Genomic DNA, 25,413 nt, shown 5'->3' with positions numbered 1-25,413 from the left:
ATTTTAGTTGATGAAATACGTTTTCATTTCAGTGTCACAGTATGACACCGATCTCCAAAAAAAAAAAAAAAAAAAAATGTGGGGCCTCTAGTGACGAGGGGCATCCAAAGAATTAAAAATAAAAGTTAAAAAAAATAAACAAATATTTGGGGCCTTTAGTGACGAGGGGCCTCAAAAAAAATGTAATAAAAGTAAAAAAATAATAATAATACTAATTTGGGGCCTCTTGTGACGAGGGGCCTCCAAAATGCCTCTAGTGACGAGGGGCCTTCAAAAGAAAAAGTAAATAATTAAAAAAAAATGTTGGGGCCCCTAGTGACGAGGGGCCTCAAAAAAAATTCAATTTAAAATTAAAAAAAAAATTTAACTTTTATTTTTTTGGAGGCCCCTCATGACTAGAGGCCCACGGGCTGCGGCCCGGACGGCCCGGTCGTTAATCCGGCCCTGGTTATAGTATTTCTACCTGTTCTCATTATACCCCCCACATAAAATCCAAAGGATAATTAGCTGGCCAAACATTATCAGTGCACTCTTTTTTTTTTAGCTACCTTTTCTCCCCATTTTCAATTTTTTCTCCCTTCCCCAATTTCGTATTGTCCAATTCTACCCTCCCCTGTCTCGAACGTTGTTAGGCCATGCCTCCCACAAGCCGGCTGCAATGTGGACGAAGCCTTGCATCACATGTCCCCTCCGGTACACGAGGAGGCAGCCGTCGCATCTTTTCACCTGCACAGCGCGATCTCTCAGCGGTGAGGGTCTGCGTGGGAGGGACACGCCGCCCCCGTCGCTTCCTGATTCTACTGCGCAGGCGCACCAACCGACCTGTAGGAGTCACTGTGCACAACGTCCGATCCCCACCCACCAGCTTCCCACCCCCTAATACTGCCAATTGTATTAGTATGAACGACCAGCCAAGCTGGTAGCAACGCCGAGAGCTGGGCTCGAACCCAGCATCTCCTGCGTTGGTGGCGAGCGCCTTGCCCACTGCGCCACCTAGCCGCCCTTATCAGTGCACTCTCGAAATTATAATTAGCCGAAATTATAATATATGCTATATCTCGTTGCACACATCTTACATGATAAAGTGTCTGCTGAATAATTCTGTTTTGCCTCAATATATAACTGTATATATAAATCAGTTTTGCCTCAATATACAGTATATATATATATATTGATGCAATGCAAAACAGAATTATTCAGCAGTGCGTGAGTGTGTGTGTGTGTGTGTGTGTGTGTGTGTGTGTGTGTGTGTGTGTGTGCGTGTGTACGTGATATCTGCCATGAGAGACTAGGCGAGCAGGCTATAAGGCTTGTCAACTCTGAAGTGATTGACTTTCTGACTCCTCTCCCGGCTGCAATAGTCTACTCTTGCTTGTTTTCGAGGCGAGCCGAAAGTAATCTCAAACAAGCCTTATGCCTTTCGGGCTTATTTTTCCCCTTCCTGATATCTGCCAACAGCGCTGTCAGGAGTACAGACTGCTCCGCAAGCCAACTGCGCTGGAGCAGATCAGGAGCAAACTCCACACATAATGGGCGTGTCTCAGTGTCTCTGGTAAAGGCTGTGTGTCTTGAGGTAGTGAAGCCATCGGCAGCAACAGACTGACTTCAGACAACATCTAATATATATATATATCAGTTATTATACCAAAAGGAAAGGAAAGGGGGGGTATAATATACAGGGTTTGTACACCTTTTCCAAAGCAAAATGCAAGCACTTTTCAAGCATTTTCAAGGTGCCTTTTCAAGATTTTCCAGCATCTTATGCGGCTGTGGTCAATTAAATATTTACTCAAAATGATTATTTCACTTCTTCCATCACATTAAATCAGATGTTATTGTGCTCTATAAACAACCAAAATGATGTAGACTTGGCATCATATATAACCTGGCTGAGCCGATATGAAACAATCACTCAAATAATCACCAGATAAAACTTTGGTCTTCATCAGGGAAGAGAACTGAGGAGCTATCCCACATGTGGTGAGGTATGCCACTTTATACTCCCCACAAGTCAACTGCTTTGCTATCTCACTGTCAGGAAACATGGTTTGAAACATGTCCCCCATGTCATTACATGAGTGGTAGGAATAGTGGCTGGTTACAGCTTTTGTTGCCCAGCATATTTCAGCTTGAAGTGTTGGATTAGAGGTAACAAATGATTTAATGGTGCCTGTGGTGTTGCTGGTTGACTGGTGTGGATTCTTGGATGAGCCTGGGGATGGTAGAGGGGCAACTCCACTGGCTGCTTCCACTGTACTGGCTCTCACTACACTGCTGGTTGTTTATGTGGATGTAGCTGTGCTGCTTGATGCATTGCTTGTCTGCTGGAAATAATCCACTAATGCAGGACCTGGATTTAGACGTGCTTTCATCAGATATTGATGCTTCTTCCCTAAATAAAAAGGAGCAACATGTTATAAATAAAACAAAGTGTTTTATTAATTTAATATCACTGGTTGTACTTCATTTTAAGAGTGTTTATTGTTTAATGTTGACATTTAATCTAAATGGATCATTATGATATTATACATTTATATTTCATTTTCATTAATGAATTTCAGAGCCTAATGCTAGTACCTACAGGAACTAACTACCTTAACATTATTATCGATGTAATTTACTGTAAAGTTCACGTTAGCTCCATAAATTAACATGCTATAATTGGCCTGGCTCGTCACGTTTGATTGAAAACTTTATTAACAGATTGCAGAATGGGTACAATACAGTACGGCTCAATACACACAATTGTTAAGGGGATGCAGACCAGATAAATACTTTAGTCTTGTTTACAACAGGGTCCCCCATTTTCAATTCATCATGACATTTATGACATACAGATATACAGTACGTTACTGCGTTCCAGACTACAACTGCTCCACACCAGTCTCCGTAAATGTTCCGTTATAAAAATTAAATACCATTTCAATACACAAGTTATCGTGTTTTGAAATACATGGAAAGGAATGAGCCGACATTAATTCGCCTAACGTTAGGCTAGGCTACATGTAGCCCATTTCAAAACACTGCGGTTTGTAATTCCAATAGTGTATTCTGCCTTTGACTATTTCGATTATTGAAGTGGTATTTTTATAACAAACATTTACGGAGACCGGTGTGGAGCCGGCCCGCTGTAGTATCGAACTTGGCGAGCCAGGCTAAGTCACGTTAATAACATCCATGGCTCACCTTTCAACGTGGCTCGAAAGTGCAGACTCCCATGGTAAAAATCTGCAGGTCCTTTCTGCATATTTTGCACACGGCTACTCGAGGATGTTCTCCTCTTTTTAACCATGAATTATATTTGATATCTCCAAGCCAGAGCTCATTAAAACGGCAACCTCCCGGCATGTTGGCCACACACACACGCTGTTCTCAGATGGCACAGGTATAAAAAAAAAAAAAAAAAAAAAAAAAAAAAAAAAAAAACTACGGGTCGAGCCCAGCCACATTTCATTTTGCGTGAAAGGCAAAAGTGGCTCGCTCGAGTCGCTCAGACTTATTTAATTTCTTTATCTAAAAACCAAACTATTCAGTCAGATAGCGAGTGATTATGAAAGTATAAAGTGCAATTACAATTTCAATAACTTTCCAGCACTTTATACACAATTCAAGCACATTTAAAACCTTGAAAACACCACATTGAAATACAAGCATTTTCAAGGATTTCCAGCACCAGTACGAACCCTGAATATACATAAAGAGATGAGATGGGAGGGAGAGGATGGCGAGGGAGGGGGAGATGATGATGATGAAGATGGAGATGATGATGATGATAACAACAGTTGTAATATGTGTGTATGTGTGTGCCAGCCGATCACTAAGTGAGTAGTGTGGGCCCCCTGGAACAGGGAGAAGCCCCCCTGCCTGAAATAATTTCATCAGTAGTGGATTCAGTGGACGGTTATAAGTGAGATCACGCCATTTCAGAGAAGAGATGAGGAAAACCATTATGCCGCACGGTGTCCGAATGCTTTTATTCACATTTCAAGGCGTTTAATGAAATGTTGTTCTTCTACCAAGTGATGCTTCTGAAATAGTAAAAATGGGACTGAATGAAGAGTCTAAAAGGCCTCAAATCTTATCCAGTAATTCCTCCCTGGCCATTTACTGACAAATCGATGTTTGATCTTAAATTAGTGCAACAATTTATTTCCGTATTATTTATTTGTATAAACATTTTCTTTTTTTCATTTAGTTTCATTGCCCCGATATATATAATATACTGTACTAGCATTTCTCTAGCATTTCTCAAATGTGTGTGTGTGTGTATGTATGCAAGTGTGTGTGTGTGTGTGTGTGTGTGTGTGTGTGTGTGTGTGTGTGTGTGTGTGTGTGTGTGTGTGTGTGTGCATGTGCACATGTGTGTGTGAGTGCATGTGTCTGTGTGTGTATGCGTGTGTATGTTGCGTGTGTGCGTTAGGGCTGGGCGATATGACGATATTATATAAATATCGGGTACAGTTCATTAACGATACACTTTTTCAACGTATCGTGGATATCGTGATGTTTTGCCCAAGAGGATTGTGTCGCGTCAATCTGTCCACACGTTACTCGTTCATATCTCAGCCTGTGCTGAGATATGCCCATTCCGCGGTCTGTTAATAAAGTTTTCAATCAGACAGATGTATGGAAAGGCTTTTATTATAACATTCGTTGTAGTAAAATCATTATGCCTCATTTAGTCATCCTGTGAAGCACTGGTCTCCTACTCGACGGCCGCGGGGAGCTAACGTTAGTAGCTTTGTTTATGTTTAGCACACGGGACATTCAGGAAGTAAAAAAAATAATAACGCTTGCCGATTGGTGCTAAGAACAGCAGGGCGGGTGCAAGCGGTGTGACGTCATTGGCAGACTCGACTGTCAATCAAAATGATTATGTTTCCGTCAGAATGAATGAATGAAAACTGTATTAAAAGGTTGCAGAATGGGTACAATACAGTACAGGAGGATGAAGACCAGAAAAATACTTTCGGCTTTTTTACATAAGGGTCCTCCATTTTCAATTCATCAAAACATTTAGAGACATACATATATACAGTAGTTTCATAAAAATGCTATTTATTGATTGATTGATTTAAAACTTTAACATATTGCAGAATGGGTACAGTACAGCTCAATACATACAATTGTTAAGGGGATGCAGACCAGAGAAAGACTTTAGTCTTGTTTACATCAGGGTCCCCCATTTTCAATTCATCATATTTCATATCTAAATCATATAATATCTCATATGCAATATATAATCTAATAATCTAAATCTAATATAAAAATGCTAAATGCATGGGTATTTTATTTTGTCTTTAATGTTAGCTTGCAAACTCAAATACTGTCTTGGTAAGCCTCATAATGAATTGTTTGGGGTAAAAAAGAAAAACATCGTGATGTGTATCGTGTATCGCCGAAAGGTCAGAAAATATCGTGATATCATATTTAGGCCATATCGCCCAGCCCTAGTGTGCGTGCATGCATTCCTCCTGCCTACCTTCATGACGATGAAGAGGACCAGAGTGACGAAGACGTTGACCTGCGGGTGCTGCCAGGCCTGGGCGTGTCCGATGTAGTCAAACTCCTCCGCTATGCCCTGCTTGGCCCACGTTCTGTTGTCCAGCAATGTCACCAGAGACTCCTTCTGGGTCAGCTGTACAGGGCCACAGGAAGTGACATCATCAACACCAGGCATTCATTGATTGATTGATTGAAAACTTTAATTAACAGATTGCAGAATGGGTACAGTACAGTACAGCTCAATACACACAATTGATGCAGACCAGAGAAAGACTTTCGTCTTGTTTACATCAGGGTCCCCCATTTTCAATTCATGCATTCATTCACGTATGAGAAAAAAGACTCCCTGGCTACTTCCATCATCAGCTCTATCAGCTATAGACCCACGCAACACAGGCTGACCCCTATTAGTCGATTAGTCGACTAATCGGTCGAAAGGAGCCGTAGTCGACTGGCCAACCTCTTAGTCGAATATAAAAAAAATTATAAAATGGGCGGCTACGTGGCGTAGTGGGCAAGGCGCTCGCCACGAAATCTGGAGACGCTGGGCTCGCCTGTTCGAGCCCAGCGCTCCACATTTGCTTTCAGTTTAGCTGGTCGTCCGTACTAATACACATTGGCCGTATTAGGGGGTGGGAAACTGATGGGTGGGGATCGGGCGTTGTGGACAGCGACTCCTACAGGTCGGTTGGAGCGCCTGCGCAGTAGAATCAGGAAGTGTCGGGGGCAGCGTGAGCCTCCCATGCGTTACTCCTCGCCACTGAGAGATCGAGCTGCGCAGGTGAAAAGATGCGACTGCTGTTACCTCAAGTACCGGAGGGGACTTGTGCTATGTATGACTTAGTCCACATTGCAGCCGGCTTGTGGTAGGCAAGAAACAGCGTTCGTGACAGGGGAGGGTTGAATTGGATGATACGAAATTGGGATGGGAGAAAATATAGAAAATGGGAGAAAAAGTGGATAAAAAAAAAAAAAAAAATCTAAAATAAAATATTTATAATTTAAATAAAAAATAAAAAATTATCATTCTTTCCAAAAGAAAAGAGGCCTAGAAGCGTGGCTAACGCTAATGGCACGCATACCAGAGGCTAACTGCCTACGAAAACAGGCACAGAGGCACTGAAAGAGGATTTCACCCATCTAATGAACACACTAGACTAGACAAATATCAAGACGCATCCATCAGTGGACCAATTTTTTATATATTATATATATATATATATTATAAATATTATACTTATTTATTTTTATTTTTATTTTTGTCAACCAATAGTCAAATTTTGGCCAATCATAGTCAACCATCCAAATCCTTAGTCGGGGACAGCCCTACTAAACAGTAATACATCTTTTATTCAACTTCAGCCCTGATCATAACCATTTTTATTTTTAGATTTCGTTTTTTTGTAATGTCAGATACAAAATGAAATACTCCCACTTTTCTGAAAAGAGTTGTTGTTAAATCTGACATTACAAAAAACAAAAAATCCATCAAAATCAGTGTTGTTGCTAATCATTGACACATGCTAGCCTGTAATAATCCCCCCCAGAAAAATCGACTTTGCATTTGATATATTGAAAATATTTAACTTTTTGTGTTGTTTTTTTACAATAATTTGTGATGCCATTACACAAACTGGCATTTAAAGGGTTACAACTTACAATTCGAAAATGTATTGAACATGTGGTGGTTATGATCATCGGCTGAAGTTTAATAAAAGATGTATGAAAGAAAAAGGGGGAAATATTTCAGCATATAATATTTTTATGGCATTTTTGAAGAGGACAATTTAGTTCTGTATCGTTAGTGGCTTAGCTTGGCATCACACTGCACTAGCTCGCGTACGTGCACGCGTACTGAATAAACCACAAATGTACCTCTAATACCAGTATTAGTCTGACCACACCCCTCATCAGCTTACCTTCATAAGCAGGTGTGTGGTCACCTGCTCTCCTCCTTCTCGCTTTCACCACAAGGAAGAAGTGCCTCGGTAGATCCCCACACTTGACACCATGATGGAAGAAAGGTTTAGGAGCAGCTTTGGGAAACAAGGATACGTTGACATCATATCTTTATTTTCTCTCTCACTATTTTCGAGAAAATACGGCGATATTGTCTTCGTACTGGAGTGTCTGGAAGATGATGATCATTCTAAAAACCCTCCACCGGTTTTCGTATTGGGAGCACGCCGCTGCATGCTTCTCAACTGCAGTTCCTTGCTGTGTTTGTTGGGGTGAAACCTGTCAGGCCACAGCTGAACTGTCGGACATGCCGCTGTTGTGAGAAGCGGTGCGTTCCAGGTTGGGTGAGTAGTGTTTGCTGGCGGGCTCCACTTGTCTGTTAGTGCTATGGGGGCTACTTGACAAAGTTTATGGAAACCGGCCCCAGGCTAGGGTCCTTTGTTCAGCCACCTAGGCGACAGAAGGCCTTGGTCTGGAGACCATTATAGTTTTAACTAGTGGGCCGCGACCATTGACACTGGTGATCCCTGTGTGTTCTGGACGAGTGGATTCTCTCTGTCACCGTGTTAAGGCCCCATCTTTCATATCCAAATGAGAGTATTCCTTCACGAGGGGATATGTGCATGTAATGTGCGATAGCGGCAGATTCATGTTCAAAGTCAGCTACACAGGCCAGTTGGTACTGTGCTGATTCCGTCGGATGTGGTAAAGTCACCGTTGTGAAGCGGTGTTGACATCTTGTTTTCTCTTTTCTCTTAAAAAGTGAGGAGAGGTTCAGAACGGCAGCCTGTCTGGGTGAGTGTTATGTCATTGTTTACATGTTCATAGCTTACGGTTAGCCAGTCAGCTGTTAACTGCTGCGTTAGCCTGCTGGATCGCTGCATGGCCTGCTTAGGGCCTACTATTAGCCAGTCAGCTGTTAGCTGCGGGGCTAGCATGTCGTGGTCGCTAGGTAACGTTAGCTTGCTGCTATGGCCATGGCCTGGCGCGGGGTAGCTTAGCTTCTCGCGCGCCGCCGTGAGCTCGCTTCTGATCGTTAGCTTGATGCTATTCTGTTGAACGTGCTTTGATTTTAACATGTTTTACACTCTTGACCACGACGTCATCCTTGACAGGGGATGTTTTCGTCGACCCTGCCCTGAGCCAGGACGGCAAGGATTGCATCAACAAAGGGACCGTTGCGACGGGTAGAGCGGCGACGCTGCCCGGATCGAACAACACAGGACGGCTGTGTTTCTACGGTGTCTTGAGACTGCACTTCGCTGATCTGCGTTCCGGGTAGGAACGGGGTTGACCAGACCTCATAACACGTCTTCTGGTTTTACTTTGCTAAATGTATTGTGAATAACGGTGTTTTTCCCAAAACGTGTGTTGCTACAATGCATTTAGGATACGTTGCGGGTTATGTGTGAGCTGTTTTTGTCACTGGCAGTTAGCTTCTCCGTGCAAACGGGATGTAATGATCTGGTTGTTGTGTGAGAAACACGGCCGTGTACTCACAACTAAGGTAACTAACCTATGAAGCTATGCTTGGTGACAAGTGAGTAAAAGAATGTTCTTTCTCAGACTGTAATGACAATGAACAGTGTGTTCACACATTAACGGGTTTTCCTGTTTTAACTGGCCGTATTGAGGGTAAAATAGGAGGATTGTGTTTTCCCCCCCGGTTCCCTGGGGACTTTTTCATCCTCCTATCAGACATGTTGTGCATTAATTGTGTCTTTTGTGTGGTAGGGATACGATGTAACTCTTAGCTTGATTGCTGAGGTTGTGCTAAATCTGCTGGAGAAACTTATTTCCTAAAGGGAAATTGGTTTGGTTGCTGTCATGTGTGCTTAGCAAGGCCTGTGGTCGATACTAATCAAGAATGATGTATTCTCTCATTGTGAAAAAAACGGCGTTCCTCTGTTGAGTGTTTTTGCCATTTTTTGTAGGTGATGATGGGTTGTGTGTGTCATGTGACCTACAACTGGGTTGTACTGGCCACGGAAGCACATGTGTATGTTGGACCGGGGTTCTTAGAGCCCTCTCTATTCTGTGTTTTTCCTTAGTAAAAATCAGATAGCAGGTTAGCTCATGCGCTGTGTGGAGCTGTGAAACGCTTCATAGAGCTGACTATGACTGTGTCATATTCTCTTTTTGTCGTTACATCGTATCATGGGTGTGGGGTCGTAAAGGGGTGAACTGGTAACCTTTCCTCTCCCCATTGTTCTGTCGGTCAGGGGTACACCCCCTGTCCTTCAAGGTTCCCGTCACGTGGCGGTTCGGCACGTTACGGGGGGGGGGGAGTTCCTGGTCCCACGGCCTGGTATATTGGGCGTGTGCACCGCAGGAATTCCCCCGCCATAGAGTACGTCACCGTGCGCGTCTCTGTTGGTAGGACTTCCGTGTGCTGTTCAGGTCCATGTGATGGATCTGTTTTCAGGGGGGGTGGTCAGGGCTCCTCCTCACCAAGCGCCTATTCAGGCCTTCTGTGAGTTCGGACTCCTTCTTCCATGTGAGGAAGCCTCCATCAGAGTACAGAGCCTTCCTCCTCAGATTGTCAAAGTGAGTGGACCCTCTAGAAGGGTCCTTTTCTATTGTATGTATATTCGATTCAATTCGTTTATTGAGTGTGTATGGGTTCAGTGCCTCTTCCCCGGGGGCCCTAAAACCAGTTTTTTACATGGCTCAAGGTGCAATATATTCTTTTCAATCTGTACAGCTCGCGTGGGAAGTCTCTCTGGGGATCCCCGTCTCTTTCCTATGGGAGGGTGGTGGGATGTAAAAATTTGAACATTTTTTACCCCGGCTGTGTAGACTGGGATACATACTGTTGATGCTTCCTTCTTTCTATTCCAGAAGTGTTGGAGTTAGGGAGTGTCACACCCCTCTTGTCGTTCCCCTGGGCGCCTTGGGGATTCAATGACAGGTCTAAATAGCCTGTTCATTGATGGGGGTGTGTCCCGACGCACGTATAGTGCTAGCTCGCTGTAAACAGGCGATTGACTGGCACGCCTTGGTTGCTTGTGGTTGAAACAGCGTTTTTATAAAGCAACTGAGATGGGGGTTTTTCCTCTTCCGACGACCACATCCCATGACCTGGGTGGGTTGTCGACGGATTCTCGTTCATGTCTGGGGGATGATGACGGGATGGATCTGAACATATGTGGTGGGGTCTCACGCCCTTGGGGTGGGCCACCAGGCGCGGTTCGTCCGAACGTCTGGGTGGCGCCTTCTTTTCATGTTAAGATCAACACGCATATCTGCCCTTCTCCTGGAGTAGGCATGTCGGCGTGGTTAGGGCACGGGACTGGTTCTGGTCACGCTGGTCCAGATCAGTTGAACCCGTTGTCCGCCGGGGATGCAGATCTGCTGTTCTGGTACCCTGAGGGACTTGGGCTTTTTTCAGGGGGAAAAATGCCAGGTCGGTCTGGGTGTCACAGGGTTAAGCGCTATGAAGACCCTGGTTGGGTATGTTTTTACTCAGCACTGTCGTCATGGCTTACAGCCATGCCATTCTGTACGCGCTCGATCTCGTCGGATCTCGGCCGCTACACAGGTTGGTCCTGGTTAGTACTTGGTTGGGAGACCGCCGGGGAATACCAGGTACGGTGTGCTTAGGGGCTGGTTCTCCATTCTTTTTCGCTCCTCTCTCACGCATGGCGAAGAGGGGCCTGTGGGGGTGGTTTTTTGACCTCCTCTGGTGACCCTGTGCTTCCCGTACCGCCAGGCCCGGTCCGAAGTGATGTTTGCGACCCGTAGGCCTGGGTTAACCCTTTTTGGAAACTGAAACACTTGTACTGCGGTATAGCCGGTGTATACCCGCAGGTGTGTTTTGGAGTTTTTTCTTGAGGGGTTATAGGAACAACCACCGCATTGGGTAACACCGAGGTGGTTGATTCCCTGGTGTGTTGGAGCAGTGTCAACTCCCGGGTTCACCGTTTGAGGGTGCCCCTGCACGTTCATGACGTCTGCCAATCGTGTCAGCCTTCTCTGCCTCGACCCCTCTGGGTGGGGGTTTTTAAATGGAGGCTTGGTCATGCAACACCGCCAGCTTACGCTCCTTCCGCCGGGGCGGCTGTGTTCAGCTGTCCCCTCTGGCGCCTGTCTCGTCCGCAGTCTCCAGGCTAGGGTTAACAGCCTGTTGCCTGGTTTTTCCCCGGTGCGCTGCCTGCTTCCGTTGGTTAACCTTTTTTGTGTGCTTACGGCCATGCTGACTGTCTGTTCTGCAGGGTTAGTGTGCCAGGCGGTGTACTGTTGGGGGGACGGGGCCCGCTCGGCTTACGGCCATACCGACCTGAACACGCCCGATCTCGTCCGATCTCGGAAGCTAAGCAGGTTCTGGCCTGGTTAGTACTTGGTTGGGATACCGCCTGGGATTACCAGGTGCAGTAACTGGGGGGCCTTTGTCCGAATACGCTGGCGATGTGGGGGGCGGGGCACTACGTGCCCACCTGGTGGGGTCTTGATGCTGGCATCATGGACTTCTCCGGGCCCCCATTCCAGGGAGTCCAGTCCTTTTGGTGGGTCTGGGTCTTCCTTCGCGCTCCGCTGCTACGGCCTTGCCACGGGGTTGGGTTTGCCCTTGACCCCGTGATTCTGGGGGCAGTAACGAGGTTGTTCCTCCGTTCGTTCCCGGGTGGCATGCGGGTTGTGCGTGTGTGTAGTCGTGGGGTCAAGCCACGGTCTGCTCACCCTGTGCGTTAAGTTGCTTGAGTGCCTCTTCGCACGGTCGGGTCCGTCGCCTTCCCGTGAAGCCTCTAATAGGGGGGATACCCTCCATTAGGGGGGGTCGGGGGGGCTCGGCCCTCCCTGTTCTGATGGTTTTGGGGGGCTGTCAGCGGGGTGTATTTGTCAGCCAGTGGCTCCGCTTGGCCTCCCTTGTGCAGTGTGATGCCAAGCTAAGCCACTAACGATACAGAACGATAGGTTATGACTATAACCAAGTTCTGTTAGTTAGGGGCGATGCTTGGCATCAGACGGCCGCTGCAGCCCTTGACCTCACCTTGTGGTGAAAGCTTGGGAAGGAGGAGAGCAGGTGACCACACACCTGCTTATGAAGGTAAGCTGATGAGGGGTGTGGTCAGACTAATACTGGTATTAGAGGTACATTTGTGGTTTATTCAGTACGCGTGCACGTACGCGAGATAGTGCAGTGTGATGCCAAGCATCGCCCCTAACTAACAGAACTTGGTTATAGTCATAACCTATCGTTCCCTAATGGTAAGAGTGAGTATTTTTTCAATCTGACATTACAAAAAAACTAAAAATCCATTGAAATCAGTGTTGTTGCTAATCATTGACATTATGCTATGCTGTAATAATCCCCCCCAGACAAATCCACTTTGCATTTGATATATTGAAGATATTTACCTTTTTGTGTTTTGTTACAATAATTTGTGATGCCCATCACAAAACTGGCATTTAAAGGGTAAAAATTCAAAATTTCCTGGTGGGGGACCCTGACTGGGGCTATATTTCACACTATATTTCCCATCCTGAATTATTTCTTCAGTCTGGCCCTGCTTATGTGAGTTGTCAATGGACAGAGAGAAGAGAGAGAGAAAGAGAAAGAGAAAGAAAGAGAAAGAGAGAGAAAGAGAAAGAGAGATAGAGAGATAGAGAGATAGAGAGAGAGAGAGAGAGAGAGAGAGAGAGAGAGAGAGAGAGAGAGAGAGAGAGAGACAGACAGACAGACAGACAGACAGACAGACAGACAGAGAGACAGAGAGACAGACAGACAGAGAGACAGAGAGACAGACAGACAGACAGACAGACAGACAGACAGACAGACAGACAGACAGACAGACAGACAGACAGACAGACAGACAGACCTTATGGTGTTCTTGTTTTGTTCTTGACTTATTGTTATGTTTCTTCTTGACTTGCTTAAAGAAGACGTGTCCGGCCCATGGGGACATTAATGTGTGTTGTCGGGCCTTACAAATAAATTTGATTTGATTTGATTTAATACTAATTTCCCAAAATATCGATATTTAATTATTCATAAAATAATTAATTTTTTTGAGAAGTCAAGCGAAGCGAAGGATATCAGCAGATATCCAAATTCAGATATCGTATCAGAACTGAAAAAAGTGGATCAGTGAGAATGTGTGTGTGTGTGTGTGTATGTGTGCGTGTGCACAGAGAGGGAACCAACCTTTCCAGCCATGAACTGTCCAAAGCCAGGGGGAAACGTTAGCGTGGACACCAGTAGAGTGACCAGGGCTGGATACAACAGACGCCTAGGGGAGAGGTGGATGGGGAGAGAGAGAGAGAGAGAGAGAGAGGGGGGGAGAGAGAGAGAGAGGGGGGGGGAGAGAGAGAGAGAGAGAGAGAGTAAGGTAATATAAGAAAGAGAGAGATAATTAGTTTAAGTTCTTTAATAATAATAATGAGGTAAATGAGAGTGAAGAACGACAAGAAAAGGAGAAGAGGTAAATTAGAGAGGAGATGTAAGTTAGAGAGGTACGTTAGATAGGTAAATGAGAGGAGAGGTAAGTTAGAGGAGAGGTACTTTAGAGAGGTAAGTTCAAGAGGTAAGTTAGAGAGGTACGTTAGAGAGGTAAGTTAGAGGAGAGGTAAGTTAGAGGAGAGGTAAGTTAGAGAGGTCAGTTAGAGAGGTAAGTTAGAGGAGAGGTAAGTTAGAGAGGTAAGTTAGAGAGGTAAGTTAGAGGAGAGGTAAGTTAGAGAGGTAAGTTAGAGAGATAAGTTAGAGAGGTAAGTTAGAGAGGTAAGTTCGAGAGGTAAGTTAGAGGGGTAAGTTAGAGGGTTAAGTTAGAGGAGAGGTAAGTTAGAGGAGAGGTACGTTAGAGGAGAGGTAAGTTAGAGGGGTAAGTTAGAGGAGAGGTAAGTTAGAGAGGTAAGTTAGAGAGGTATGTTAGAGGAGAGGTAAGTTAGAGAGGTAAGTTAGAGGGTTAAGTTAGAGGGTTAAGTTAGAGGGTTAAGTTAGAGAGGTAAGTTAGAGAGGTAAGTTAGAGAGGTAAGTTAGAGAGGTAAGTTAGAGGAGAGGTAAGTTAGAGGAGATGTAAGTTAGAGAGGCAAGTTAGGAGAGGTAAGTTAGAGAGGTAAGTTAGAGAGGTAAGTTAGAGGAGAGGTAAGTTAGATGAGGTAAGTTAGAGGAGAGGTAAGTTAGAGGAGAGGTACGTTAGATAGGTAAGTTAGAGAGGAAAGTTAGGAGATGTAAGTTAGATAGGTAAGTTAGAGAGGAAAGTTAGGAGAGGTAAGTTAGGAGAGGTAAGTTAGAGAGGTAAGTTAGAGAGGTACGTTAGAGGGGTAAGTTAGAGAGGTAAGTTAGAGAGGTAAGTTAGAGAGGTAAGTTAGAGAGGTAAGTTAGAGAGGTACGTTAGAGGGGTAAGTTAGAGAGGTAAGTTAGAGAGGTAAGTTAGAGAGGTACGTTAGAGGGGTAAGTTAGAGAGTAAAGTTAGGAGAGGTAAGTTAGAGAGGTACGTTAGAGGAGAGGTAAGTTAGAGAGGTAAGTTAGAGAGGTACATTAGAGGAGAGGTAAGTTAGAGAGGTAAGTTAGAGAGGTACATTAGAGGAGAGGTAAGTTAGAGAGGTACGTTAGTGGAGAGGTAAGTTAGAGAGGTAAGTTAGATAGTTAATTTAGAGGAGGGTTAACCTCTTCCGCCCGGACCGCAAATGACATCACGTCATAAATCAAGCTCTCCAGACTGACATAATTATCGTTTTTCTTTTCAAACGTATTCAAGAATAAACATCATAACCATGTCACAGCAGCAGTTATAATGTATATTTTCATCAATACGTTTGTTTACCAATAGGTTAAAGTGTTATTACTGAGATTTTAGTTTTAAAAAATGTGTTGTTGTGGTCGCGGAAATCTGCCATTTTCGGGCCGATTTGAATTGGCCATGTCATTTTTAGCATGGTGTTATTCACTGTCAAAGATGCAAAGAAAAATCATAGTTAATATTCTCCTTTGTTTCATCACAATTTAAGCAAGCCTAGTAATAGACACACTATTTCTGACACTGGGAATCCATTCACTGAGGTCCATAGATGTCCCTAGATACCAAGAACATGCAAATGGACCTTGTAGAAGTGGAACAATATTCCATTTACTTAGGTATGTATTTTAGGCGGATATTCAGAAAATAGGGCTCTGGGCTTAAGTTAGAGAGGTAAATTCGAAAGGAAAGTTAGAGTAGTACATAGTAGAGAGTAGTATAAACATAGTTCAAGCACTTACAACAATGTGCTTATTTAGAAAAATATGTTTGTTTGTTTGTTTGTTTGCATGTGTGTGTGTGTGTGTGTGTGTGTGTGTGTGCGTGCCTGCGTGTGTGTGTGTGAGAAACAGAGGGGGAGAAAGGGAAAGACAATATACAAATGTATGTGTGAATATGAGTATACACAAGAGTATAAAAGTATATACTGATGACAAACATGAGGTGTATGCATCCATGTGTGTGAGAGAGAGGGTGTGTGTGTGTGTGTGTGTGTGTGTGTGTGTGTGTGTGTGTGTGTATGTGTGTGTGTGTGCATGTGTGAATAAATGATAACCCTTCATGAATAAACAGCACCCTCATGATTAATGCTTCTATCATTTTGTTCTGCAGGAGGCTGTGGGCCACTGGAGTCACTTCTGTGTGAACTTACACCAATAAATCACAAACATACTCCACCAGGCAGGGAACAGTGTTGCACTATGTGTGTGTGTGTGTGTGTGCGTGCGTGTGCGTGTGTGTGTGTGTGTGTGTGTGCAAGCATGGCATGTGTGTATGTGTGTGTGGCCCGTGTGAAGCCTACAGATGAGACACCTGGCTTACAAAGTGCATCTTTAACTTTTTGGAACAGTAAACATTACAAGCGGTCGTATAATCAATCTAAATCACTTGGGAGTGTGAATGTTATTAATCACACATTCAACTGACGACCCACATACATTTGAATAGCCCACTGAAATCCATGTTATCTCTTTAGCTACAGAGAGCATTAGCCAAAGTGTGGCACGCAGGAAGCCTAAATATTAAAGGCAACCAACTTGTGTCTAGCCACGCCCAACTTGCATCTAGCCACGCCCCCGCGGCAGCTCTGTCGCGGCAGCATTATGTAGCAGTAATCCCCCCTCTTTTAACATCGCCAACTAGCTCAACTGGTAGCGCCGCCTTGCTGTGGATCCTGCGGTCCGTTGGTGACAAGTTCGATTCCCCCTTTTTTTTTTTTTAACATGCATTCTTTCGGCGGTTAAGTTTAGGCATGTTAACTTTAAGCATTGTTTCGGAGTTGGTTAAGGTTAAGGTTAGGCATTGTTTCGGAGTTGGTTAAGGTTAGAAGGGTTAAGTTTAGGCGCTGTTAAGGAGCTGGTTAAGGTTAGAGTTTGTCTTAGAGAATGGCAATATTCTTTCGGAGTTGGTTATGGTTAAGGTTAGGCATTGTTTCGGAGTTGGTTAAGGTTAAGGTTAGGCATTGTTTCGGAGTTGGTTAAGGTTAGAAGGGTTAAGTTTAGGCGCTGTTAAGGAGCTGGTTAAGGTTAGAGTTTGTCTTAGAGAATGGCAATAGACAGCCTCTCTCGCGCTGCCGTGGTCACATGGGCGTAGTGGCCAATCAGAGAAACGCTAAACACAAGTTGGTTGCCTAAAATATTCACGCACCCAGGAACAGCCTTAGTTGAATGAGATTTAGACAGACATAATAAAAAATATAAAATAAAAGTATTTTCTATTCAATGTTAGCTTGAAATTATGTAATTTGCAATGATGAGAGTTGTGCTGCGACTCATGGCGAGCCAGACTCACTTCTTCATGAGGAATTTGTTGATGGCCTTCTGTTTCCTGATGAACTGGACAATCAGCCGGTTCAGGTACACAAACAGAGCCCCACCAAAACCACTGGCAATACTAGAGAGAGAGAGAGAGAGATTTAAAAAGTAAGGATGAACATGTGTTATGTATCCCAATAGACCCTGGACCAGATTTGTGATATGAATAACAGGCACCAACATCGTAAATCTGACATTGAGGTTTAAAGTGTCGAAATCCATGACGACTATGGGCCTTAGTTGAATTGTGTGTAACTATTTGAATTTAACTATTTATCTTAACTGCTAGCATCAATTCCTAATGTAAAATTCCCTCATCGGATGGTGACATCACATTTGGTTTACATGCAAAAGTATCTCTGGCTCAACGACTCCGCGTAACACTGCCTTGAGCAAGGCACTGAACCCCAAAACTCCACCAGGGGCGCTGCACTGCGGGCGACCCTGCATTCTGAGCTCTCTGAAGCTGTGGACAGGGTTGATGTGTTTGTCTAAAGGAAAGACCAATTCTAAACACCTAGGTGAACACAGAAAATAGTCACTTTATTTAAAATTTACTTTAAAGTCAGATCGATAGCAGATACAGGATGGAGGACAATAATGGATACTAGAGAGAGAGAGGTGTGAAAGAGAGGGGGAGAGGGAGAGAGAGAGATAGATAGGGAGGAAAGACGAAAGAGAAGACGAGAGAGGGAGAGAGATAGAGGAAAGACAAGAGAGAGAGAAGATGGGAGAGAAAGAGGTGAAAGACAAGTGTGTGTGTGTAAGAGAGCGAGATAGATAAAAAGACAAGATAGAAAAAGAAGATAAGAGAGAGGGAGACAGACTAAGATGTGGAGAGGAGACACAAAAGTGCTAAAGAGGTTTACATAAGCATGCATTTAAGCTCTCTGTGGGAGCCCACCTTATATGAGAGAGAGTGAGAGAGTGAGAGAGAGAGAGAGAGAGAGAGAGAGAGAGAGAGAGAGAGAGAGAGAGAGAGAGAGAGAGAGAAGAAATAGAGAGATAAAGAGAGAGATAAAGAGAGAGATAAAGAGAGAGAGAGATAAAGAGAGAATAGAGGCAGAGGCCTATACAGACAGGCTTATACATTTATCTTGCTGCATTATTAATTCCATCAAATACTTGTGAATAAGTAATGATCGATGATGGATAAATGGATGATAAGGGAGCCTTTTTCTTCCTGCAGCATGGCTTAGGTAAAAACACAAGTAGGTGTGAGTGTGTGGCTGGCATTGTATGTTCTTTGATTTCTCTTGATTTCTATGTTCTTTGAGAGTGCAGTGCACCATATAGGCCTTTTGAGGAATTGGTTATTTCTCGCTGGACCCCTCGCTGCTGAGAGCCTTCTGACAAAGAGGATGTTCATAAAAATCTTGGCATGTCGAGAAATTCACTTTGACTTAGGGCTGACCTTCGAAGCTTTTTTTGGCAATCGAAGCTTCGGGGCCGAGCTTCGATTTTAATTCGAAGCTTCAAAAAAAAAAAAAAAAAAAAAAAAAAAAAACTTAATTTTTTTTTTTTAATATATATATATATTTTTTTTTTATCTTATGTTGTGGGACTTGTACAGCACTTTCGTAAACGTTGTTGTTTTTAAATGTGCTCTATAAATAAAGTGGGTTGGATTAATTAATTAAGTAGCCCCTTTCGTGACTGACGCATCCAACAAGGTTTCACTCGGCTGTGTGATTTAATTCAAGGTGGATCGCTGTTGTCGTTTGAACAACTTCAGATTTCATGTGAACTACCAATCCCCCAAATCAAGAATGTTTAAGATGAATGAAGTAAGATTTTGATTATTTGAAATATGGCCTGTGTAGACTAAACTATGCACAGAATTATGTCAGTCTACAAGGTCCGGATTCTACATGGTCCGGCAATGTAGACCTTGTAGACTCCACTACAGACCAATTATCAGTGAATGTTCATGCATTTTTAAGAAGGGCAACTTCCACAAAAAAACAAAGAACTCACCAAAACATCTCAGTAGCACATTATCTAAATGTTATATTTCATATATGGAGATTCATATTTATTTATGTATTGCATGCATTTCTACATTTTATTTCCTATTTTGTTTATTCATCCCAGTATCTTTCTTTCTTATGTGTGGAATTCTACAAGGTGCGCGCACACACACACACACCTACACACACACCTACACACACACACACTTACATTTAGTCATTTAGCTGACGCTTTTATCCAAAGCGACTTACAAGTTCTGTACGACAAGACAGCAAGAAGGGTACAACTCTATCAGCTGAGTAACAATGTTCATCAAAGTGTTGCGTGTTACAGTGTAGGTTAGTTTATTAGGACAAGTGCATGACAGTAAGGTTAGTCACGGTTAGATTTTTTTTTTATTTTTTTATCATTTCAGATAATGGTTGAAGAAGTGAGTCTTTAGTCGACGGCGAAAGATTGGACGGGATTCGGCTGTCCTAAGTGGGATGGGTAGTACACACACACACACACACACACACACATCGAAGTAACAAAAAATTTTTTTTTTTTTTTTTTTTTTTAAACTTCGATTTTTTTTTTTATGTTCGAAGCTTGTGCCATCGAATCGAACGTTCGAAGCTTCGAAGCATTTAAGACAGCCCTACTTTGACTTGAATCTCGCTCTTCACAAAATCCACGTTGCATCTATTTCCCCGGTCTGTTCACACACAGGTCATGCGGGAGAGCAGTTTTCTTCGAAGACGTGCCCTAGCTAGCATGTAGTAGTATAACTTCCTTTTCAAAGACAACCCCTAGCTAGCATGTAGTATTATAATGTTTTCATCAAAGACATGCCCTAGCTAGCATGTAGTAGTAACCTATAACTTCCTTTTCAAAGACATGCCCTAGCTAGCATGTAGTAGTATAACTTCCTTTTCAAAGACATCCCCTAGCTAGCATGTAGTAGTAACTAGGGGTGTAACGATGCAACCTAAATGATTAAATTCGATTACGATTCTTCAGGCAACGATTCAATGCATCATGAAATCTCTTCATTTGACCACGATTCAATTAGATTCGATACATTTTCTCTCAGTTAATTCCCCAAAAAAATTTGAATACACAAATGTGGCTGAATGGACTATAGGTCAAAAATATATATAATTAAAAAAATATATACATTTTTTTATTTCGATTAATTTAGATTATAATCGATCTAACATTTTCAAATCGATGCAGTTGAATCGTCACATTAGAATCGATGCATTTCGATGCATCAATGCATCGTTACACCCCTAGTAGTAGCCTATAACTTCCTTTTCAAAGACGTGTCCTAGCTAGCATGTAGTAGTAGCCTATAACTTCCTTTTCAAAGATGTGCCCTAGCTAGCATGTAGTAGTAGCCTATAACTTCCTTTTCAAAGACATGCCCTAGCTAGCATGTAGTAGTAGCCTATAACTTCCTTTTCAAAGATGTGCCCTAGCTAGCATGTAGTAGTAGCCTATAACTTACTCTTCAAAGATGTGCCGTAGCTAGCATGTAGTAGTAGCCTATAACTTACTCTTCAAATATGTGCCCTAGCTAGCATGTAGTAGCCTATAACTTACTCTTCAAAGATGTGCCCTAGCTAGCATGTAGTAGTAGCCTATAACTTCCTTTTCAAAGACGTGCCCTACTGTAGCTAGCATGTAGCACAGCATGACGCCCTGGACCAACTCTCTGTGGCCCAGTTGACACTGACCGACTTTCCCAGCTTGACAGCAACTGGCAGAGGAACATGGAAACTATGTGCATGTACACACACACACACACACACACACACACACAATCACATGTTCGCACACACACATTCACATACATGCAGCTTGGACTCACACAGGCACACACATAGGCCTGCTACAAGCAGGCATATACTGTACGCAAACACTAGGACACACCCCCCCCTTGTAAGCTACGAGATAGCCACTCATACACATACAGGATATACAAGTATGTGCTAGAACACAAGGTCATGCACAGTACAGAACACAGACAGACACACACACATACACTATGCAAACACTATGCAAACGCACACAAGCTCAAGCACACAGACACACAAGCATACACATGCACACACACACACACACAGTAAAAGTGGGGCTAAGCGGGATGTCTCGTTCTCTGGGGGCTGCGTTTTGTTCATTTGTAAGTCAAAGCTGCGCTCCTCTGATCTAGTGGGTGCACTACACATCCAGACGTCAACAGCCAGGAAGAGGAGAGGGGGAATACAATGACTAGAAGAAGAGAGGGATTCTCTTCTCCTGGGGAGCCCACGCACAGTTAGACATGGAGCTGTGCTTCCATCTTGGTGGGAGGGAGGGGGGGGGGGAGAGAGAGAGAGAGAGATGGATGGAGAGGAGAGAGAGATTCATAGAGAGGAGAGAGAGAGAGATATAATTTTCTTATCTCTCTAGCAGCTTTCTCGTGGGAGGCGGTGGTCTTATTCAGAGCCATGTAGAAGGCCTGGAGCTAAAGCTTGCTAAAATAAGACATTCATAAATGCGTTCGCTACAGTAGGCTAAATTATCCACGATAGGTGACTCACACATAATTGAAGCTCCGGGTTTAAAACCTGCGGCCAGCGACCGGTAACCAACACCAACACTATCTTGCAAACTGTATTAGCGCTGAATCATTGTAAGCTTATTGCTATTAGCTTTACTGGCCACTTACTATGCTAATTCCTTACATATTAACAAGGGGATTTCTAGACTCTCTGAGGCTGAGCTAAGTGGCTAATATCTGGCCAGTAGTCAGGTCTCACCCAATGACGGCGAAGGCCGGCAGCTCCTGGAGGTCAAAGGGGAAGTCGAGGCGGAAGCGGGTTTTGAACAGAGCTGTGATGGTCTCTGTGGTGAGGAGAGAGAGAGAGAGGGGGGGGGGGGGGTTAAGAGTCAACATGAATGAATGAAAACTTTATTTAACAGATTGCAGAATGGGTACAATACAGTACAGCTCAATACACACAATTGTTAAGGGGATGCAGACCTGAGAAAGACGTTTGTCTTGTTTACATCAGGGTCCCCCATTTTCAATTCATATAGACATTTATGACATACACAACATACATGACATTTATGGCATAGGGACATATAGGTATTTAGTACCGATACATTTGTGACATAAACGGTATTCAGATATACAGTACTGTTACCCCTAGATCCTGACAGAGTATATACCAGGGGTCAGCAACCTTTTTGACATGGAGTGCCTATTTGAAATATAGTTGTAACTAGTGTGCCTCAACAATATTCCATGCATCGTAATTTTTTGTTCTCATAATCAGGTCTTTTTAATGATAATTTTTACATTATTACATCATTATTGTTATTGTTATTATTAACAATATTATTATGATGGTTGTATCAACCCTAAATCTGAGTTGGGGGGGGGGGGGGGGGGGAATGCAATGCAGACAAACAGCTGCATACAGTGCGACCATTTCACTCACATTTGCCCATTCATTTTTGGACACATCAAACACCATTGGTGTGTGTACTGTATGTGTGCTGTCATAGCTCCACCTACAGGCCTAATGGAGAACACCAGGATGTGAATGGAGGGTGAATGTGAGGTATATCGTGTAAATAAGTTTTGATTGATCGCAAGACTACACTGTAAAAAAATATATAATAATAAGTTACCAGAACTTAAAAATATTGAGTTCAGTTACTGTGCATTAAGGTTCAGTTTTCAAGCCATAATAAGTTAACAGAAAAATAAGTACACAACCACATTATTTCAACCTAATAAAACTATGTTTATTATCATTGTTTTAAGAACACAAGTTGACTTGGTAATACTCACATTTTGAGTAAAAAAAATGGCTTTTAACATGTGCAATGTTCAATGAAATAGAAAAATAAATAATACAATTTGTTGATTAATCCCACTGGTCACAATGGTGACCGTAATAATGTTTTTGTTATAAGGCTCTGCAAATGTTACTGAATGATGTAGCAATGTATTTCCAGCTAAATTGAAATAATAAACAAATAAAGGGTCTCAATTAAATATGTGGTAGTAAAAAGAACCTGTGGGATGATTTCAACAAGATAAATGCGACAACAGTGCAAAATATTTCACTATAATATTTCAAAGCAAAAAAAAAAGACAAAAAAAATATAATTATAATTTTTTTTTTATGCTGCCCCCTGTGCCTATGCAAATGCCCCCGCGTGCCTATGCAGGCACGCGTGCCTAGGGTTGCCTACCCCTGGTATATACATATGATGGGGAGGGGACTGTACATTAGGAGGGGGTGGGTGGGTGGGAGAGAAATATACATACGGCGGGGAGGGAATATATACATGCGGTGGGGAGGAGACTGTCTATTAGGAGGTGGTGGGGGTTTTGGGCATTTACGGTGGCCAGTTTCGAATTGCAGCCTCCCGTAGGTGCTCTTTAAGAGCGGTTTTGAATGTGGGTAGGGATTCACATTCCTTTACAGCTTTGGGTAGGGCGTTCCACATTGATGTGGCATAATTGCGAAACGTGTTTAGTCCCTTGTTTGAGCCGAATCTGGGTTTAACATGATTTGTTGAGCTTCCTCTGGTGTAGTGGTTGTGGTATTCACTGACCTTTGGGAGGTATTTTGACATGTACATGGGTACCTTAGTCGTATAGTGTATCTTGTAGACCAGGCCCATTGCAAGTTGCTGTACTCTGTCGTCTACTCTAAGCCATCCTAGGTTGTCAAAGTGGGCAGGGGTGAGGTGGGTTCTGGAACATCATTTCAGGTAAGGTCTAAATGTTATATGGATTGCACTACAGCTTGTGGCCCTTCATACATTTACAGAGCTGGAAGGCCGCTTACAATAACTAGTACTCTCTCTTACATGATCACACTTACGTGACTGCCCACACACACACAACACACACACACAAAATACCCTCATCTCTGTTCCACACAGCCAGGACTCTGAAGATGAAGGCACTGAAGGTAGCAGCGAAGAAGCCTCTCCAATAGTTCCTCACTGCAAAGAACGTTGACGTTACCTCAATACTGAACAGCACACCTGGAACACACACACACACACACACATCACAGAAGAGAGGGATTCAAAGATTTAGTTTATTTACTTAATTATAGAGTAACTTACTCGGTTGTCCTATTAAGACACTGTGTACACTTTGTAATAACATCTTCACTCATGGAGTGAAGAAAACGTACTAATCTGTTTGACGGACATGTAGCCTGTAGTCCAGAAATATCTTGGCACAGGAATAATAGGCGTAAAAAAAAAATAGGCCAAAAAACAGCCCTAAAAGCTCTTAATTTGGCAACAAGGTCTCATCAGAAAGCGTAAAATATAGTACTAATCGACTAGGAAGTCATGCGTTTACGTTTAGTATCAGCAAGTCCAAAACAAACCACTATCCTAAACCAACCACATACAGCAATACTATGATGATGGTTCCTTTTAAGATTTAACGGTTATGGATAAGATATAAAGTTAGGGTTTGAATAGTTAGTTAGAGGCAACAGTGTGGTTAAGGTAAGGGTTTCTAAGCGAGTTCAGGCTGTAATTGGATAGTACACTATACTGGATGTGTGACAGGAGTGGTAGTGTGGTCAAGGGCAGAGGCAAGCACACCCATCTCTTATATATATAGCCAACTATCAGCCTAGTTGACTTATATAGGCTGGCGGTGTCACACTGCTACACCTCACCACTGGACCACAGCACTGGGTATTTCTGTCCACAACACATGTATGTTTTTGGAGCAGAGAGCAGAGTAGAGGAGACTCGCCTCCTATGGGGGCAGCGAAACAGCATCCCACCCCCACTGCGCAGGCTGCTGCCAACATCTCGATGTTCCTCGACTCATTCTGAAACACACAGGAACATTATGACTCAATCGGTCTGTAGCACATTTCATATAATGAATGCAATTCAAGATTATTTCACAGCAAAACAACGATGACAATGACGGTGGAATATGATACCAAATAATTTCAAATAAATGTCCAAAAAGGAAGGCATCGTTATGAAACAGAAAATGCATTCAAACCATCGCTGTGTAAAAGTAGGACCTAACACTATAGGACAGAAGTTTGATTATTTCCCATGCAGCAAGCAGCATTAAAACCGCAGACACACCTGACCTGAACAAAACAAACAAAATGATGAAACATCCATCAATAGACCAACAAGTCATAGTGTAAATACCAATTGAAAAGAAAAAG

At 43.2% G+C, this 25,413-nt stretch overlaps 1 protein-coding gene across 2 annotated transcripts in view; it reads right to left on the bottom strand.

Annotated features, from left to right (window-relative positions):
* Positions 1–25,413, bottom strand: part of LOC311248738 (chloride channel protein 2-like) — a 154,980-nt gene that overhangs the window by 111,202 nt on the left and 18,365 nt on the right. For both annotated transcript variants that reach the window (XM_084339569.1, XM_084339570.1), the window contains exons 5-10: positions 24,978–25,056; positions 24,116–24,241; positions 21,988–22,072; positions 17,208–17,309; positions 13,607–13,691; positions 5,483–5,638 (exon numbers count right to left, since the gene is read on the bottom strand). In XM_084339569.1, coding sequence (XP_084195695.1) covers positions 5,483–5,638; positions 13,607–13,691; positions 17,208–17,309; positions 21,988–22,072; positions 24,116–24,241; positions 24,978–25,056 — 633 coding nt within the window. The remainder of the gene's footprint in view (positions 1–5,482; positions 5,639–13,606; positions 13,692–17,207; positions 17,310–21,987; positions 22,073–24,115; positions 24,242–24,977; positions 25,057–25,413) is intronic.

Source organism: Notolepis coatsorum (assembly GCF_963971535.1).
Source record: "Notolepis coatsorum genome assembly, contig: SCAFFOLD_228, whole genome shotgun sequence".
Taxonomy (NCBI): Eukaryota; Metazoa; Chordata; class Actinopteri; order Aulopiformes; family Paralepididae; genus Notolepis; species Notolepis coatsorum.
This window is presented reverse-complemented; position numbering and strand designations above follow the sequence as displayed.